This window comes from Uloborus diversus, chromosome 4 (assembly GCF_026930045.1).
Source record: "Uloborus diversus isolate 005 chromosome 4, Udiv.v.3.1, whole genome shotgun sequence".
Classification (NCBI taxonomy): Eukaryota; Metazoa; Arthropoda; class Arachnida; order Araneae; family Uloboridae; genus Uloborus; species Uloborus diversus.
This window is the reverse complement of record NC_072734.1, coordinates 57,731,372-57,752,418: the sequence shown is the minus strand read 5'-3', so window position 1 is coordinate 57,752,418 and position 21,047 is coordinate 57,731,372. Positions and strand designations below refer to the sequence as shown.

Sequence of the window (21,047 nt, the reverse complement as noted above, 5' to 3'; positions counted from 1 at the left end):
TATGCGCCATTGTGCATTCGTCCCAGATGATGATTTTCGATGCCGCTAAAACTTTGGCCATTGCTGAGTGTTTTGCAATATTACACGTTGGTTCTTCAATAGTTTGAAGATTTAACGGTAATTTGAATGCTGAATGAGCCGTACGGCATCCTTCTAACAATGTGGCTGCTATTCCAGAAGAAGCAACTGCAACCGCTATGTTGGATCTCGCCCGAACAGTTGCTAAAACTAATGACATAAGGAATGTCTTGCCAGTTCCACCAGGGGCATCTAGGAAATATAAACCACCATTTTCATCAGCGATTGCCTTCATTAAAGTATCATAAACTTCCTTTTGTTGGTAATTCAACAGGTGTACATTCCTTTGAACTACTAAATCTAATTCCTGGTGATCATATTTACGTTCCCGTTCCAATTCTCGATTAAATGCGTCATTCATTTCACGATTTGGCGCTGGCATTCCTAACCTGATTAATAAATTACCGCACATGAGGTAACACATATCTTCGATCAAGAGTAAAGCACGATTATGTATCTCCTCATTCATCTCAATATCGTGATTTCTGGAACTGACACGACTTTGATGTAAAATATCTTCTGACATACTATCCTTGTATTTGTGCCACAGGTTACATGGGTTTGATGGAAAATATGTCGAAATTATGATAGCGAATAATGTGCGTATCTGACTTGGAGATGCAGAGATAATGGCTTCAGCGATTGTCGTATCCCAATGGGTATCGTTTTCCAATAAGTTCAATTCTTCACATGCAGCACGAAATGTTGGGAATATTACACCATTAACAGTTCGTAGTGTCTCAAATGAAGTTGGCCCACGCACATTTACCAGCAACAACCGCAAATAGAAACATTCATCATTCTTTGGATGAACTGTATACCTACGACCAAGAGCATCAGTAAAACGCACATCTGGATACCCAGGAACCGCATCACCTTGCTTCCGTCTTTGAAAATTCTTGGATGAAGCATTCCAAGTATAATAACGTGGCATCTCCGAGTAAAGCAAAGTTCGTGCAAACTGATCGCTTTGGCAGATTGCAAAAAAACTGGTCAATGTAGTTGCTGGAGGTGTTTCAGCACGTTGCGTAGCATTCGAAGCCGTGAAATATACTCGTTGACCATTCTCCAGATGCACCGCCAAATGTATAACAGTAGGATGACGTTCGTGAATTGGAAATGCGAATATACGCCAAATCGCTTCATTACAGTTCACATAACGACGAACTTGATAGCGTGAAATTTCATCGTTGGTATTTGAGGATTGCAATCCAAAAACCGCCATATCACTGCCTTTCGTGACATATTTGCAAATATATTTTATTGACTTAACTGAATTGCAGTATTCAACGTTGCAATGTGTCTTGAACGTTTTAGAAATAAGTGGCGAATATGGAACAATCCAACTGTTGTCGACAACGAAATCCATTCTTTTCACTTTCGTTGTGACAGTTCGACCGTTATCATCTGGTGATCGACGCCGATACAGCGGATACCCATCGTTGCCAGTGACAGTCTCCGCCGTTAATTTCCGTGGATATCGTTTAGAGCACTTTCCATCGACCATGCAAGGTGATTGGGGATGATTGATTTCTTACAAATATCAAATTGTCATCCATACGTCAATACATAGCTGTCATTTTACGTCAATTACATAGCTGTCATTTGCGTTTTGTTATTCCAAGTCTGATTCTTTTTTGTTATACCACGTTTTATAGTGACTGACGTTTCATGTCAAGTCACACGGGAACGCTGTAGAACGGGATAAAAAGTATCCTATGTCCATCTCCTGGCTCTAAGCTACCTCCCTACCAATTTTCAGCCGAATCTGTTCTGCCGTTCTTGAGTTATAAGTGGTGTAACTAACACGACTTTCTTTTATATATATAGATATATATATATATATCATTTGTTTTAAGAAGCATGTTTTGTAATGAAAAATGCATAAAGTTGTAATACGTTCACATAATAACTATTTCCCTGTAGTAATTATTTCATTAGGAGAGAGTAGAATAGCAGTACATTGGTGTGCATTTGGCTGAAGTTCAATACTAAATTAATAATTCACTGCTAGTTGAGCTAAAGCAGCTAAAAATAAAGTTTTAACTCTATGTGTGCTTGACAACTTGTTTACTTTCTGCCTCGGCGAAAATTTAAGAATATCGCTTATGCTGCCGCAATGTGTGCTTTTCATGCTTTAATTTCACATTTTAATGGGAAAGCTTACCTAAGATCTAGCTCTTTATGTGCTTGGCAACTATATGTGCAGTAAAAAAAAACATATAAGTATATTAAAAAAATAAAATGATGTGTTGTAGCAATAAATAGGCAGTTTCCCTTCAAGACAACTTTGACTGAATATTGTGGTAAATTCTAGGGTTGCCATACACGTGTGGAACGTCACAACTAGGAAATAATTAGTTTCCTGAAGCAATAAATCCATTATGTCTCTAATCTAGCCTCATTTTACACTAATATCATTTCGTGGAAAGCAAAAAAAAAAAACTAGTATGTTGTGGCCATCACGAAACTTTCTTCTATATTTTTTTTTTTCTGATCCCTCCCCATGCTTGACGAGGAAGCAATATTCCCAACGAAAACAAAATGACACATGCAAAAACTTGACGACCATCCCAATGTCTGAATTATTGCAAAAGCAAAGCAAAGAGCGAAAATTGAAAGTTATTTTAAAAGCCTTGCTTGAATGAATTACAAATATTTTATTTGTTAACAAACATAAGATGGCAACAGTTAAAAATTTTAAATCATTGAGATAATATTTCCTATCATTTCCATACAATTAAAATCACGAGAAATACGCAGACGACAATCTATTACGATTTATCTTTCTTATTGTTGCATTAATAAAAATATTTTTATTCGCAAAAAAAAAAAAAAAATCAACACCTCTTGGAGCGATCGGCGTCAAAACAGAACCAAAGCCTGTTTACATATGGATTCACATATATTCTAAATTTCAACCAGAACGTAGCATTACTTCTTGAGATAGGGCACTCAAAATGGAAAAAAAGAACGGGTGATTGCGCTGCCCCCTTTTTAGCTGTTGACACAAAAATAAAATCAGTTCTTATACCCACTAAGGGCTACTTGCCGATAAATTTTTCTTTCATTCCGTTCATTATTTCTTGAGATACAGCAGTCACAATTGACAACAAAAAACGTTCTATAGCTCAACCCCCGTTTGAGTTATTGACACCAAAATTGAATCAGCACCTGTTCCTGTTAATGGCAACATATGGACCAAATTTTGTTTGATTCCGCCAGTAACTTCCTGAGGAATAGCAAGCACGCGTAACTCGAAAAACGTCCCATTGCTCCACCCCCCTTGGAGGAATTCGCGCCAAAAACTAATGGGCACAAGTTCACATAGGGGCACATATGTGTACTAAATTTCGTTCGATTTCATGCGGTAGTTTTTGTTGTAGAGCGGCCACAAAAAACTGGTCACACACAGACGTGACACACATACATACACACACACATACATACATACACACACACATACACACAGACAGACAGACATTTTCCAAAAATGGTCGAAATGGACTCAGCACACCTCAAAACGTTCGAATCCGTCAAAATTCGAAATTCGAAAATTTGCACGAATCCAATACTTTCTTCTATATATTAGATATAGAAGAAAGTAAAAAGAAAGGATGCACGTAACAATCACCTGACATGAGTCCTTAGATCCATCTGCTGTTCCTGCGCACAAGTACACCCGTGTGATATTGAGTTCTTTCTCGTAAGCCTTCCTGCACATCTCCTGACTCTGGATATTAAACCCGGCTTCCATGAGAACATCACTTGAAGGACCATCTGAAAGCAACAATCAAAATGTGAAAAATCACAAACGGAAAAGGAACAAATCAATTTCAAAAATTACATCAAGGGTAGATGTGAAACACTTCAACTAATTGAAAACGTAAATACGGAACGCCAGTTAACTCTGATATGGAGGGACGATTCAAACATGTCAAAGAATCCGCAATGGCCCTTGAATGACGTTTCGACACACCAAATTCTGCAATGGAGTGGTTATAAATGACGTCTCTCAGACGTCATTGTATCTCAAAGGAATGAGGGTAATGTAAAGTAATCGCTACTGTTTGTGGGTTTTCACGATTATCATTATCTGTAAATTCATGCCAAAGTTCCACAGCTGTTTTATAAAAATAGGGAGCATGAAATGCTCCCTGTTAGGCGCTCAAAAATAACAGTCCTTACATGTACTCGTATACAGGTGGGGGACAAAATAAGATGAACACCCCCCTCCTCCTATGAAATAAGAGAAAAGCTTAAATAAGAAGTAATTGAACCTCCCGTTGACAGACTGTATGCAACCTACGGCGGATTTATAAAAGTCATGAACTGCATTTAATGGAATATGAATTAATTTTTCCTACACATCAGTTTCTAATTCTTAAAGTTCAGATAGTGGCGAAGTCGATCACGGAGTTTTGACTCCAAGTACTCCCACAGATGTTTGTGAATGTTCAAGTCAGGAAACCAAGAGGGTCAAGCAAGATGTTCTACTTGGTCCATATGTTATTCAAACCATTTTTAGGCCATTTTAATAAAGTACTAGAGGACCCGTCAGACATTGTTCTGTTCAAAATTTGTAAATTGAAAAGTTAAAAAATTTCAATAAACTATCAAGGGTTTGAACCGTTCTGTTGAAAAAAAAAGTAAAAAAAAAAATGTTTTAAGCTGCTATGGTGTTGGAAAGTGTATATTTATTACAACTTGATTTATCTAATGCCCACTGAGCAGTTGTTTTATTAACTGTTTTTTCTCTCGTACTTGAAGGTTTGTTCTTTCAGCCATACACATAGGATGAAAAGCGTCTTCAGATATTAAGTGTAAAAAATCTAACTACCCATCTAGAACAAACGGGAAATCCCACTTCAACATCCCCCATATGAAAAAGAATGAAACAATCCAAAGGGTATCGTTTAGAAAAATGATAAAGGTAAAAACAGTTCTCTGAAAGAGCGAAAATCACTCATCCTCCCCCTCCCTTCCCGATAAAAAAAAAATTAACACATTCTTCACCTAAAATGACTAACAACTCTTTGAAAATGAAAAACAATTCTTTGCAATTTGAAATATTTTGGCAAATAAGCAAAGAATACAATAAATAACATTAACAGTAGCTTTAAAATGTAAACAAATGATCACACAACTCTATAGTTTATAGTCAAAGTTGCCAAGCCACCACGTTGCTGTAATCCAGCCGATCAGTGGCGGTCCGATCTTTTGAACGAAAACTTTTTTAAACTTGCCTTTTTAATATTGCCTAATTTGTTCTTTCCAGCAAAGATAAAGATCTTCCACTGCACTGATCTTTTGTGTACTGAACTACGCTGTTGTAATTTATCTGAGCGAAAATAAAATTTGTTTCGTCTTTAAATTCCATCATCTTTTCCTTCAATAATGTACTGATTAGTTAATCCTTAAAGTCTTCTTGACGTTGGTGCCAAAACTCAGATGGATTTGAGCCGAGAAACAAATGTTGTTGCTAGGTTCGGTACTATCTGATCATTTGGTTAGGAAAACCTAAAGCACCGATCCGGTCCCATGGTTCAACTACGGCGACAGAACACACGTTTTGCGTGAACCTTCCAGTATTTTACTTTAAAATATATCATGGGATTTAAAATCGTTGCTTTCAAGAAATCAAAAGGCTTCTCTCCATCTCTCTCTATGTTTTATCTGTTCTCAATTGACATATCACAGTAGGAAATTTCACTACAAAAAGCAGAGCTGACTTTCTTATTGTCTTTTGGCAACGGATTAAATATTTATTTCAGTTCTCGCTCAACAATAGGTTAAAATATATATTAATCATTTGGGAGATATAACCATCCAATGTTTAAATTAATTAATTAATTACCAAAAACGTTTCCGATTCGATCCATCGCACTTCAAAACCATGCTTACCACAATTTAATAACACACAAAAAATTTGATCAAAATCGGTCCAGCCGTTTAAAAGTCTTATGGTGACAAACGTCCGCACAGAAGATTTTTATATATTAAGATATGGAGAAGCCTCATCGTCGTGATACAGTGGTCATTCTCCAGGAAATAAAATCTGGGAAAAAAGATGCATGGGATCTCCAGCTTAAAGCTGGAACCCTTTAAATGCAGAGTAACAAGCGACCCAAGATCAAGCGAATATATATCTCCCATATGAATAAGAAAACAGCCCCTATGCTTCACTATCGGCAAGGGCAAGAGGCAGTCGAAAGAAAGTATACTTCTGTAGGTTTTCTTTACACACAAATGCTTCCAGTTGTCTGAAATATGGTGAAGATTGATTCATCAGACCAGAGGACTTGCTACCACTGCTAAAGAGTCCAGTTTTTGTGCGTTTTAAACTATTAGCGTCACTGAAAAGCACAGCGGACTGTCACCACTGGTTTACGAAACGCAACGCTTCCTTAATTTTTCGAAGCATGAAGTTTCCTTGCTATAATTCTTGCTGAAATGGGTTTTTGCATATGAAGATTTGTTTCTGACCTTATCAGGGCTGAAGATTTCTTTCGTTTTTGAATTATTATTTGAATGAACACTTTTTTATCCTTCTCAGAAAACTTCGTTTTCCGTCCACTATTGTAACTTGCAGACGACATATTACCGCACTTCGTGCATGCTGTCATGTACGCTGACTCAATACTATTTGCTCGTCCCAACTAATTGGCTGCTTCCGTCATCAAGCAGCCAGCGCATCGCATTCCAAAAATCATGTTCTTTTCAAACTCCGACAGATCAGTCATTATTGTAATTTGTAGAACATATGGTAAGCGTATGCAACTCATATGACTGATGATGGACAGCCTTTACCATACCCTTCATTACAACTAAGAGACAGACTTAAGTGAAAAGTGACACAGGCGATCTGCTTCTTGAAATGGTTCCTGCCTTTTTCATAAGTGTTCATGTTATTTTGTCATCCATCTGTGCATATAACCATGTCAGGAATGGCAATATGGCTTAAAATCGTGGATCAGGAAGTTCAATCTCTGAGCCCCGTTTTTTTTTTCCAGCACTCCTGCTCCTTATAGTTTCTCCCACCCTGTAATGCCACTAGCTCTCGAACTATTAGTTACTTACTGAATGCTGTCGTTCCAAAACCAATGACGTAGGATGTCTTGCCAGTGAGATCTTGATCCCTCAGACTATCGTAAGGCAGGCAAACAGGCGCGATCTTGTCCGTGAACTCGACAGGACGAGCCAGGCGCAGCACAGCGATGTCGTTCCTGTAAGTGCGTTGGTCGTACTGCTCGTGGCGCCGAACGGACTGCACGGGAACTGTCACAGCTCCAGGCTCGTCGTTAATTCGGAGGTCGTGGGCCCCGAGACGAACTTGCAGTTGATTGGGTTCCATCCTGAAAAGAGAAAAATGCTCATGGTTTGAAAACAGAAATGTGTCTTATACGAGGATTAAAACTTAAATAGTGGCAGCTATTTAAAAACACCAAAGTAATTCATGCCATCAAGGTTTATGATACAAGTGATGATTCTTCAAGGTCATCCGCCATATCTCCGTGGTCAAATTTTACAGCGAAGACGGTTCGTAGTAGGAAAAAAACAACGACAGAGGAGATCCAGTTTGTCTTGTTGCAAGTAATCGATAAAAGTTCGCTTCACTACCAATTGCAACAACTTTATTGCGAAGTTAATCACACAAAGGAAATGCAGTCGGTGGGAACGCCTGATGTCTAAGCTGTAAGACTATCTACGTATTGCCGTTTCTAATGAAACTTTCGACACCTGCGTTGCTAGGTCACTGATCGCCTTCATTATAAATAGTCTTATTGGCAAGAGTTCTCTGAAAGGTAACTTAGTGTTGAGAAATCTTCCTCTTCTTCTTCCTCAGAAGCTTCACTGACGAATCCTGGCCGAAGTTGTCTTAGTTTGCCCCATCTTGATATATTAAACGTAAAAGTCTTCCATCTGTTTACACCCAGGATATTAAAGTGGTTTTCTATATTGTTTATTCATCTTGTTCGCGGTTTGCCTCTCCTTCTTGACAGGCATAACACGAGAAAATCTACCTTTTCAAATTATTTTACTTATTAAGATTCAAACGGTTAATGATAATTTGTCTGAAAATAGTTATTAATTTCTGTTACATTATGTTCTTGTACAAATGCAAGTTTTTGATGAGACGGAACCTGGCCGTCTAGATGGAACCAGGTTTCATTTTCTTTCACTTTCACGTGGTAATCCGTCGCGGCGGATAATTTAAGTACCCCCCCCCCCCCATTACTAGCAACATAAATGACCAGAAAACACTCTAAATTTAGTTTAACTAGTAATCCGTTCTTGCTCGTTGATGCTCACCAAGTCCCGAATATTACTGCTCAATCATATTTGGTTAACCAAGATTGAAATCGCCTGTTTGGAAGAATCAGATTAATGTACGCGTTATGATTCGAACAAAATGAAAATCCCGCTCCCCCTGTCACAGAAAAGAACTTAATAAAAATACGTAAAGCAAAATTATATATAAAAATAAAATAATTAAAAAAAAAAAAAAAAAAAAAAAAAACGCTGCAATGAGCACTCCTTTATCGAGTCTCAAACTCATTTGTAGCAAATTTCACAGATATAGGTGTAAAGGGGTTTCTGAGAGTAGCAAAACGGCCGTATTGTTCGTTTGAAAAGTCATTTTCAAATTCGCGCTCTCCATTAACATTTTCCTCTTTAGTTCCGGGTTTGAATTAAGTTAAGCCTAGGACTCTCGCTAAACTAGAAACTATTGTATCTGCTGTTCTAACTAATTGAGAAAATTGGACCATGCTCATCTGATGCATTAAAAAAAAAAAAAAAAAAAAAAAAAAAAAACCTCTGTTGAATGACATAGCTTGTTACAGGATGAGAGAAATCTTTCATTCCTTTGATAGGCAATTTATGTGAAAACTTACATTTAAAAATTACACACAAAAAAGTAGTTCTGAATTTAAAATATAAAAAAACCGCTCTGGCGTGTAAATCCCAGGGGTTCGAAGTAATTTTGTACCAATTTCAAGGCTCTAAGTGCTGTGGGGTCTCCTGGACGCGGAAAAGAGCCACAAACATCCTCAATTTTTTCAGCGATACTTTTTTTTAATGTATGGAAATGAATACGAGAGTCATATCCATTTGATATCAAAGCACAATTTAATGAGGGATGCATTTACATAGACTTACGTGTTAGCTCCTCTTCCAGTCACAACGCAGTGTGCCGCAGTGATCACATGACGGTTCGTCACTAAAGCCCCGCCGCAATCTGGACTCATTGAGCCGCTTCTTTTCTGCACAAATACTACGGCCTAAATGAATAAATAAGAAAAATAACAAACTTCAGTCTCTTTTTGACAGTTTCTGTAAATGTGAATTACATCCTATTCCTATAAGGGAAAGAGAAAAAAACATCGGTTTTGTCCGTTTTGTATTTGCATATTCACTTTCAAGGGAGGAAATGCGCCAGTTCTTTATGGTATAAAGGTACTCCGTAATTTCCTTAAAAAGATGCAGAAGATGCGTAATTTCGTTCAAGGAATAAATGAGCTGTGTCCTTTCGTTCAAAAGACAAAGGAAGTGAGTCATTTTGTTCAAAGGGTAGAGGAAATGTGCAATTTAGCTCAAGTGACAAAAGCAATGTGTAATTTCGTTCAAAGGAAATATGTAATTGCGTTCAAGTGATAAAGAAAATATATCACTTTGTTCTAAGGATAAAGAAAATCTGTAATTTCGTTCAAGAGATAAAAAATTAATGAAATTTCATGCAAGTGAAGAAGGAAATGAGTAATTTCGTTCAAAGGATAAGGGACATATGTATATGTAATTTCGTTCAAAGAGTGAAATAAATCTGTAGTTTCGTTCAACGGGTGAAGGAATTCTGTGTAATTTTGTTCAAGGGGGCAAAGGAACTCTGTGCAATTTTGTTCAAGGGATAAGGGAAATGAGTAATTTCGTTCAAAGGATAAATGAAATGTGTAATTTCGTTCAAGGGATAAAATAAATGTACTTTCAGTCAAGGGTTAAAGGAAATGAGTAATTTTGTTTAAAAAATGAACGAAATCAGTAATTTCGTTCAACGGGTGAAAGGATTCTGTGTAATTCTGTTTAAGGGGTAAAGGAACACTGTGTAATGTTGTTCAAAATATATTTCTAATTTGACTCAAAGGAAAGATAAATCGCTAATTTAATTCAAGCGAAATGCTTTATATCAACGAAGGGATAAATAGTTAAGTTTTTTCAAGGGATATTCCAAAAGCATTTTTTAAAACTTTATTATTTACTTTTTGTGAATAACGTCTTCGGCAAATCGTCGCGTCACGTTTTATCGAGAAGATTTTCTTTTTTTTGTTTTTTTCCCACTCACCTTTTTTTTTAATGCAACTCATTTATTGCATTTCGCATAAACGAAGGAACCCATTAACTATGCAATACGTAACGTTTTACGATCGACTGTGAATAAAAAGCAACTCAAAATTGGGTAAATCAAAACATCCACATTAACAAATTAAAAACAAAAAGCAATTTTTGATTTCATTATATATGAAGAAAAAAAGACATTGAATATAGTTGGTGGTAATGAACTGCGGCTTCAAAGAAACAAGGAAGGAAGGAGAAGAATATTTCCGTTTTGGAATTAACTCGCAAAAAAAAAAAAAAAATGCTTACGTAAGGCCAAATTTCTCAAAAGAGCGGTTTTCAAGACAGGGAAGCACACCTAGGGAGGGGGACGGGGGGGGGGGGGTCATGGCGCAGACTGTGCATTGAAATTTTTAGGGGGTATTGTTTTGAGGGGTATTTTTCACCTTTTTTTTGACGGGTCTTCGCGATATTTAGGGAGGTGCGCTCTTGCTCTTAGGGGGGGGGGAGCCCTGTTTCAAGGTCATATCGGCATCGCTAGCAATAGGATGCTAAAGACGTCAAATCTACCATTGTCAAAAGTAAATGATATCGCTTATTTTGACTATAGAGAAATATATATATATATATATATATATATATATATATATATATATATATATATATATATATATATATATATATATATATTGCAAGGATTGCCATGTAACAATGAGAGAAGTGGGCTGGAGTATAGAATAGGGTACACTGGCAATAGGGTACAGTGGATTTACTGCCATTGGCGAATTCCACAGCATATGATCAATCCTACTAGTTACCGGTATGTTTGGTCATGTAATGCAGTTTCAACGAAAACTATTTATCTGGTGCTGTAAAGTTAATATTTTATTTTTAAAACAACAACCTTATACCCCTTGTGTTAAAAAAATGTCTAAAGATCTTACCATCCACGGCCAACTGCCTTTATCCGCTTCCTGCCCCCCTACGACTCGAGTTTTTGTGTATAAAGTAACCCCACAACCTGAAATAAGAAAGCATCTAATAATAATTATGCATGACATAAAACAGGGTGTGTACAAATATCGTTCCCGGGCCCGGGTTTAGTTTTCACAACCTTTGACTGTACACATTTATTTCCAGTTGCAAAATATTGTTAACAAGCTCATTTTAACACAAGTATAGCAAAACTAGTATAGCATAACACAAGCTAGTGAACATAGACGATCAGTCACACAGAAGAAAATCTGGTTTGATTATGACCAATCTTCATAGGAGAAAATTCTGTCTGCGCTAGTGAACATAAACGACCTATCGCAGAGTTCACATATTATTTAGCTGAACAAATTGAGCGCGATGTTCCACTATGGATCCGAGTTAATACGACATAATTGAAAGAAGTGCTATACCGATTAATTACATTCTGGCCTTTGTCAGAATTCGAGCCCAGGGTCTCCGCAAGAGACTCTTGCTGTACCAATTATGCATTGGGTAGCGGCTAACAAAGTGATAAAGAAAAGAATGGTGCACTCAATAATGAATCCCTAAAAAGAAAAATTAAAGCTTCAATTATTCGAGCACCCTTTGTAAGTTAGTTTTTAGGCCGCATATAGCTACACCAGAGATTAGGCCCCCTTATCTGTCATTTTGAAGACTTACCGGAATTATAAGGCCGTAGCAATAATCAATTATGCGACAGCAAAAATAAATTTTTGTTGCTGTCGCCGGCACGGCGGCCAACTGAAAACATCATAATGCTGATTTCACACTGGCCCCAACAGCAACAACAAATGTTGTTGCTATTGTTTTAATCAACACCACGAGAGGTCGCTTCTCTTGTTCTCTTTTGAGTTATACAAAGAGTTATCTCTCAATGAAAGTGATTTCTAACGATGGAATGAGTGATAACCAATTAATAAGTGATAAGGCGTAACAATAAAATTATGCAGAGCGGGACATTTAAATCTAAGAAAAGGTTTCGTCGTTGCCGCAGTCAGTGTGGAATCCACACAATGTTAAGTATCACAAGATAGCAGATAGAATCTTATCGCACAATATAGGACAGTTCCAGCAAGTTTGTGAATATGAAAAATATTTTAACATCCGGTAAATTTTGTTTCACACTTCAGATAGTTTCGCATCGATTGTGAAAGCTTCGGAATTTTCGTCACCGATATTTTTTTCATGTCATTGGTTCTATATAATTTACTACTTATCACTTCTTCTTGTTGCCAAACGCTTAAAAACTAAGCTGTCATTCATTTCAAAATTTAAAATTGCTTTCTCCTAGTGGATGCTATTGGTTCATTGCTATGTGGCGGAATAAACTAATTCTTGCTATTAGTGGGATATCCATGACAATACTTTCAAGATGCTTGTATTGCTGCCATCGTATTCGGCGCGAAATCAGCATTATTCCTGCCTTTAAAAGTGTCCGTGAAAATGTTACAAAAGCTCATAAGCGAAACCTACTGTCTGGTAAGAAAGAAGGTTTCGTCAACAGCCCCACTCTTGATCTGGACGTTGTAGTAGATCTCCGTGTAGTCGTGGTTGTGCGCAGGGTCGTCGTAGTTGTTCTCTGAGTAGTAATAGCAGTCGTTCTCCTAGTAGTTGGCCGCCTCGTTCGAACTGGTCGTCGTGTGGTAGTAGTCGTCGGACTGATGGCATTTCGACCCGTGTCATCTCTGGGTTCAGGACAACAGACCTGAAAAATGAAACGTGAGTACACTCCGTTGCCAAAACAGAAAGTATGCAAAGAGAGAAAAAAAAATTGGGACACCACCTTGAAATTCGATGTATACAAAGTGTTTGCAAGAATGAACAAATATTTAGAATTTCAAAGGAAAAAAAAGAGCTATTTTAATAGTAGCTACAAAAAGTGTACATTAATTTCAGTAGGTAATAAAGCCACGCCCTAGCAGCTATACATGTCGATACTCCTGAGGAATAGGATCACATGTTTGAACGGCCGTTGTAACTGGAGAATTGCAGTTTCAATTCCTGCAGGGCAAACATTCTCCATGTACGCTAATGATGACTGATGCTCGAAAAATTCGTCATGGTTCAAGCCCTCGAATTTTCCATGCAAATCAATTCCTCAGGGGGTGCTAGGCTTCTGGTCTAGATTAAAAAAAAGCAGGGATGTCTTCATAGCCCCATCAAAACGGTTAAACCACGTGTATTGGTAGGTACGAGGAACCCTCTGGTGTGTAGTGTAGTTAGATTATTGATGTTCCTCTGGACAAGGTTCTGCCTTAAATATAGCAGCTGAATATTTAAAACGAGTGTCCAGAAGAGACTGAAATTGCCTTCTCAATGAAGCCTAAAGGTACTATGTTGGTCCAAGATCTCATGACCTGTCAATCTATTGGGCATTATACCTTTGTTGATATTCTAGTTTTCCGATGGAATATATAAAAAAAAATTAACTAATAAAAAGCAAGTTTGGTTTCATTTTTCTTAGACCTTTATATACATTGCACATATTATTTAATCATTAGATCAAAATGTCCTTAGAATAGATTTGAGCTACATGAAAAACAAATCATCAACAAACTTCATTTAGTTATGTATCATTATGATAAACCCCACTGGTCTACGGTCTACCTAAAACTAGATTCACTGCCAAAGATACTTTTATGCCTTTAAAAGCACATGTCAAACCAGAAATACTCTTCAGAAACTTAGTCAGACGTATTTCCACGTTTTGTGTTTCAAATAAAAATGTAAATTTCATGAAGAATAGAAATACAGCAATTTTGATTTTAAACGTATTGCATTCAAAGATTTTTAGAAATTTTGAAGCTTTAAAATGTCAAATATATTACATGTTAAAAATAAAAATAGTTCAGATCTTTGTTTTCCCTACCGTCTTCCATCTAAACCCTGGAGAATATTTTTTTATGAAATTGATCGAAGCGATATTTTACAGTCACTACTTTCGTATATTTCCCTTCTCTAAAATCAATTTCAAGTCTCTAAAAAATGTCATGGAGTATTTTCAAGTTTTGAGAAAAACAGTAGCTAAACTTCTGCAGCAATTTTTGTAACTGTTCATCTTCAAGTTTCAAGCTGTATTACTAATCCGAACAAAACATAAATGTGAAAAAGAAGCCAAGTTCGGTCGAAATGAGTTTCGGGGTGGACGGTGTCACCGACAAAAAGAAGTTTAGCTCTAAACAGTTATCAAGTTCCATAGCAGTTCCTCATAGATAATGGATTTTCCCATGGTCTTTAATTCATTTATAAAACATTTTTTTACTTACTTCGATGATGAATTTTAAACTTGAAGCAATTTTTAGTCATCACTATTTGTTTTTTCAAACCTGCTAAGTTTTTTTGGTTAGAAATTAAATTGTTAATTTAAAACTTCAACAATCTTGTTTTGGCAGCGTTTGACGAGCTATTTGTTTTGATTTATTTGGCGAAATATTTTGCAATTACGCGGTGAAATTATTACGCCAGGATGCTCATTAAAAAAAAATGGTGTAGTTTTTTGCTATTTTAATGTAGTTTTTGATAAATTTTTCATAACCTAATGACTTTAAGTAGCATATTAAGGTTATGTATCTACTTAGCAGAGTTAACTTTGAACTATAAAGATGAAAAGACGAAGATATTATTAGCGAAACTTTATTCCAACTTACTAGATGATCGCCACTGTAAAACTTCAAAAACTACTTAGTGTTGCCAAACAATAATAAAGAAATATATATAAACAATAATACAACTTTAACACTTTCCCTTATTATTGTTTAGTGTTCTCGAATGTTCTTTTGCAGTTCTTAATTCTAAATCCTTATATATTATTTCTGTAGCCTGTTTTTGGTTTCTACGCCAGATTTTCCTCAATTCTTGATCGATTTCTTTGATTTACACCTTATTTTAAAGCTTATGGTGCTGGCTACTGACGAAAAATAGACCCCCACGGTCTAAAAATTGTTTTTTTTTCAGCCGAAAAAATGTTTTAAAGAACCAGAATGAGGTTTTCGGTTAAACTTATAACTTTGATTTGTACTGTGACCGACAGAGCTGAATAGCTTGATCGGCAGAGCATTCTCCTCGTAACCAGGAGAATAAGTGTTCGGGCCCACGTCCGTACAATCTGCATCAAAAATTTAGAGAAATATCGTGCATTACATGAACATTTAATTAAGTGAATAACAAATATGAGGGAATGGAATAAATGAGAAGGAAAAGCTCCTTGCTGTTATGAAACCTTGATGTGACTTTGTGCTAAATTACTCCCAACTTGTACGTTTTTTTTTTTTTAAGCTTTGGCTCTGGTAAGAAAGTTAAAGCATAATGTAAGCGAAAATATAAGAAACAGGTTTACGATTTCAAACTACAATAGAATTTTTTTTTTGTTCAGAAAAAATAATAAATCGTATATTGAAATATACATTCTTCTAATGAGTTTTTGACTCTTTGTACAAATAAAAAAATTACTACCTCAATTTGAAGGGTAAAATATATATTTTTTCTTCTTTTTGCAAAAAAACAAATAGCTTATCACATTTTTACTACTTTCGAAAAGCTACGCTTAAAAAAGAGCATAGTTCAATTTATTTTGTATTTTAACCGTGCTGTTAAATGTTGAACACGTGCTGCCATCTAAGTCATAGCGGTTCAAGCAGCCTGCGGTAACAAATTGTAAAAATTTTCAAAAATAAAAACATCTTTCTTCAATATCTTATCTTATATATTATTTCCCTCTCATTTTAAAACTTATCAGGCTGGCTAATGACGAAAAATAGACTTACGGTCGAAAAATCAAGTTTTCGAAAACACCCCTTGCTGTTTCAAAACCTTGATGCCTGTAGTTCTTATGCATTTTTTTTTAAAGTAAAGTTCTAATGCATTTTTCCAATTTTTTACGTCGCTTTCGGCAAAAAGAAAAAAAAAAAAAGCCTGTGTGTGTGTGTGTGTGTGTTCATATTTTAATAAAGCTTAAAAGCACCGGACTTAGTTGTTCGGTTAAATTGATAAGTTTTTTTCGGTAGAGCGTTCGGCTATAAACTATCTGAACTTCGGGCAAGCTAGGGCTGTCCGACATAATATCAAATTTATATTAGTATTACGCATTACATGTACTCATGACATACACACGTAATAAAATAAATGCAGTGGGAATGCTACTTGGTGTTTTGACTCCTTTATGCAGGCTGCAGTTATCATTCGGATAAGTTGACTGTTAATCGAAAGGTGTTCTTCCTTTTTTTTAAGCTTTGACTACAGACCACTCAGCATAATGTAAGCATAAAAAAGTATTTGAATTACTAAAGCAAATACTTTTTGCGCAGAAAAAACATTTTCATTGTATGCTGAAATGTAGATGTTTTTAATAGCAGTGTTCGACCTTTTGTTCAAATGAAAAAATACTACGCCAAATTAAAACTACGAGTTTCACCTAGTAAACTTTTAATTTTTTATTCGCGCGAATACGATATAAAGCATTGAAATTATTATCAACTTCATTAGCAAGAAATCATTTTCTACTCCTCTGCTTTCTGCTGAAAAAAAATACATTTTGTCTACGTTTGAAAAATTACACTTGAAAAACGGACTCAATTCAACTGGTTTTGTTTTTGAATTTTAAGTGTTCGATTAAAAGAGAAACATGTGCGGGCATTTAAGCCGTAACGGTTAAAGCAACCTTCTTTGTGAAATAGTTTAGTATTCAAAGATAAAAACAACTTATTTTCAATCTAATTTATTACTTCTCTAGAATGTTTGTTTCAATCGCTACGTGAGATCTTCGTCATTCTTTATTCAAATTCCATGCTTTACGAATAATTTTAAATCGTATCATGCTGGTTAATGACAAAACATAGAAGCATGATCTTATTATTATTATTATTATTATTATTATTATTATTTTGGCAAAAAGCTTTTTTGCTGTTTTTTACTACGCATTCCTTCAATGAATAGCTTTCGAAAAGGAAGGCGCAATTTCTAGGTTTGTTGGGGTGTCGGGCTGTTAATCAGAATGGCGCCAATTCGAATCCGTGCCAATAACTATCTCTTTAATGTTTCTTTTTTTCCCGTCAGATGCTCACATGGGCAGGACTGTATTTGCCACAACCTGTTTTTTCACATGCACAATTATTGCTTTTTCACGAGTCACTGCTCGACCAACTTTTAATGATATTTATGTTTGCATTGAAAATATGTACGACCAAAAGGTGAGCGATGATCAAATTATCACAACATTGTATTTAACGAGGTTTTGTTACTGATGTCTTTAAATTACATGCTTTCTCTTCTGCGCTTACTTTTTTTCGGTTCTTCTTCATAATGTTCTTCCTTTGAGAATTTTAAAGAGCGAAATGCCTTATAAAACGATTCGAAGCACAGTGCGGAGTTCCGCACGAGTCGACTAGTCAGTCCTATTTTGCTGCGCAGATTTAGAATCCTAGGGCTGTAAAGTGGCTTAGTAAAAAGGTCAGCTAACTGTAGTTCAGTAGGAACTCGCTTTACAGTAATTTCTTCACTCGTTACCATTTCTCTCACAAAGAAATGTCTAATCCAAATGTGTTTTGTTCTCTTATGGAATTCTCCTTGATTCTGAGATAATTTGACTGCTGCCTCGTTATCCACTTTAAGTTCTGGTACTTGCTTTAAATTTGTTATTTCCTTGAACAATCTCTTAAGCCAAACTAATTCTCTGGCTGCTTCACTAGCTGCAACTATCTCCGCTTCTGTAGTGGAAATTGCTACAGTATACTGTCTTTGATTGCACCATGATATTGCTCGACCAGCGTAAATACAAACAACACCTGTTGTTGAACGCCCTGTTGTGGTGTCTCCTCCATGGTCAGCATCACTATAGCTTTCTAGAATGCCTTTCTTGTATCCTGATTTGTAAACTAATCCTTTGTCTAAAGTTCCTTTCAAGTATCTGAATATTCTTTTGACTCTTTGCCAGTCTTCTTTACTTGGGTTTTCTAAAGCTCTGGAAGCAACTCCTACAACATAAGCTATGTCAGGTCGAGTTCCTCTCATGATATACATTAGTGCTACTACGGCTTGTCTATAGGGAAATGTTGTCTCTACTTTCCCTGATTGAATACTGTCTTTGATAATTGGTGTAGACACAGGATTACAATCACTCATGCCGAATCTTTCAAGAACTTTCTTAGTGTAGGTTGTTTGAGATAACCTAATAGAATCATCTTCTTGACGATAAATCTCAAACCCTAAGTAGTATTCAGCAGGTTTTGTTGTAATTTTAAATTCTTTCTTCAGATCTCCAAGAAAATTTTCTAAGTGTTCTTTACTTGTTGACGCAACTAAACCATCATCAACATACAGAACTAACAAAAGTAATTCCCTATTGCTTCTTCTAATAAACAAGCATGGATCTGCTTCACTTCTTATAAAACCAATTTTACGCAAATATTCTCCAAAACACTGGTTCCAGCACCTTGGCACTTGTTTCAGACCATAAAGACTTTTCTTTAAGTGGCATACTCTTTCAGTGCCATCTTCATAGCCTTCAGGTTGACACATGAAAATATCTTCTTCTAACTTGCCATACAAAAAAGCTGTTGAGACATCAAATTGTACTAAACTCATATTTTCATTTGCTGCGATACTAAGTAAAGTTCTTATGGTGCTTGTTCTTGCAACTGGACTGAAGGTCTCTCGAAAGTGAATTCCTTTCCGTTGAGCGTAGCCTTTTATTACTAACCTTGCTTTGTATTTATCAATACTACCATCTGGATTTCTTTTTATTCTGTAAACCCACTTGCATGGTATCGGCTTGACTCCTTTAGGTAGTTTACATAACTTCCATGTCTGATTATCTTCCAGAGAAGTCATTTCACTATCCATGGCCTTTTTCCAGTTGTTCACTTCAGAACTTTCTATAGCTTCTCGATATGTTTTTGGATATTTTTCATCATAGACGAAGGATTCAATTTCCATGATGTATTCTTCAAATCGCTTTGGTTTCTTTATCTGAGAACGATCTCGTAGATTCATACCATGTGAAGATTTAAGTTCATCCTCTTCATCTGTACTTTCAGCTTCGGTATCGAACAGGTTAATACTTTCTTCTCTTAATTCTTCTTCCTCCTCTTCACATGTTTCTTGATCTGGTGGATGATCTATTGAATCTGAATTTTCCTGTACTGTAATATGTTTTTCACACTCTTTTGTTTTCTCATGAAAAATCACATCTCTTGACAGGATTACTTTTCTTTCTTTTTCTATCCAAATTCTATAGCGTTCATCCCCATTATAACCAATGAGAAAACCTTTAACAGCTTTCCGATCCATTTTCTTTCTTTTCTGTACCGGCACATGAGCATAACAAAGTGAGCCGATTATACGCATGTGTTTTATCCTTGGCCTTTTTCCAAACCATAATTCATGTGGACTAACGTTTTCCACGGATGAAATTCCAGTCCTGCTTAAAATGAATGCAGCTGTATTAACAAGCTCTGCCCATAAAAATGCTGGAAATTCGATTTCTTGGTTGGAATATTTTAGCGTTCTGGCCATTTCTACGATTGTTCTGTTTTCTCTTTCGCTCGTTCCATTTTGTTCTGGTGTGTATGGTGCTGTGAGTCTCTGAATAATTCCTTTCATCTGAAGAAATTCTCGAACTTCTTGGTTGTCGAACTCACCGCCATTGTCACTAAGGATTTCTCTAATTGAATGTCCCAAATTTTCTGCATGAGCTATGAACGATTTTAGAGAAAACACGACATCCGACTTATGTTTCAGAAAGAAAACATACCGGTACTTAGAATAATGATCTTTGAACACAACAAAATATTTATACTTTCTGTGTGACTCTTCGAATGGTCCACAGACGTCAGTCTACACAAGTTCTCCAACTCTTGTAGTTTTGGATTTAGTGCCGAACTTTAAACGATGCGCTTTGCCGTATATGCAAGGCTCGCATGGCTCTTTATCAATGTTCACTTTGATATTAAATTCATTTTTGAGCATATTCTTAACGTGACGCTTGTCTTGATGCCCCCATCTACTGAGATACAATTGCAGTAAGGAATTTTTACCGCTATACGTATCTGCAATTTGAACTTCTATTTCTTTATCTGGAAGTATTGGCTCTGAGCCCCCTGAGAGAGCCCTGTAGAGAGTTCCACATATACTTCGAGTGCCATACAGCTTCACTTCGTTGTTGATCTTCAACCAGCATTCAGTAGGAGTAGAAGTAAACTCACTATTCTGATTTCTATCCTGAGCAGCTAACACTGAAAACAAATTTCTGCTAATTCCAGGAACATACCAGACATCTTTCAACTCAATTACTTCTGTATTTCTTCCAATTGAAACTTTGACTAGAATGCTTCCTTTCCCTAAAGCTGTCAACACTTCTTTTCCTGCCGCTTTGATAGTATGTGTGCCCGAAGAAGGAAATGTCTCAAAATTCCTAAAATAAATAAATGTGTTAGTAATATGCCATGTCGCTCCGTTGTCTATCCAAAATGTGCTTGTTTCTCCTTCTGATAGGAAACTTTCTTCACAATAGGATGTCATTCCCGTACTTGGCGATGAAATATTCACTTGATTATTACAGCACTTATTATGGAAACTCGAGCTTGGCTCAGGAGGTCGACCATCTGCAATCCATTTGGAACATGACTTCACCCAATGTCCAACGGCTT

At 36.3% G+C, this 21,047-nt stretch overlaps 1 protein-coding gene across 2 annotated transcripts in view; it reads right to left on the bottom strand.

Moving 5' to 3' along the window:
* The window catches only part of LOC129221547 (proclotting enzyme-like), a 69,767-nt gene that overhangs the window by 7,745 nt on the left and 40,975 nt on the right, over nt 1–21,047 (bottom strand). For both annotated transcript variants that reach the window (XM_054856037.1, XM_054856038.1), the window contains exons 4-8: nt 12,880–13,111; nt 11,355–11,431; nt 9,241–9,362; nt 7,159–7,433; nt 3,713–3,858 (exon numbers count right to left, since the gene is read on the bottom strand). In XM_054856037.1, the coding sequence (XP_054712012.1) occupies nt 3,713–3,858; nt 7,159–7,433; nt 9,241–9,362; nt 11,355–11,431; nt 12,880–13,111 (852 nt within the window). The remainder of the gene's footprint in view (nt 1–3,712; nt 3,859–7,158; nt 7,434–9,240; nt 9,363–11,354; nt 11,432–12,879; nt 13,112–21,047) is intronic.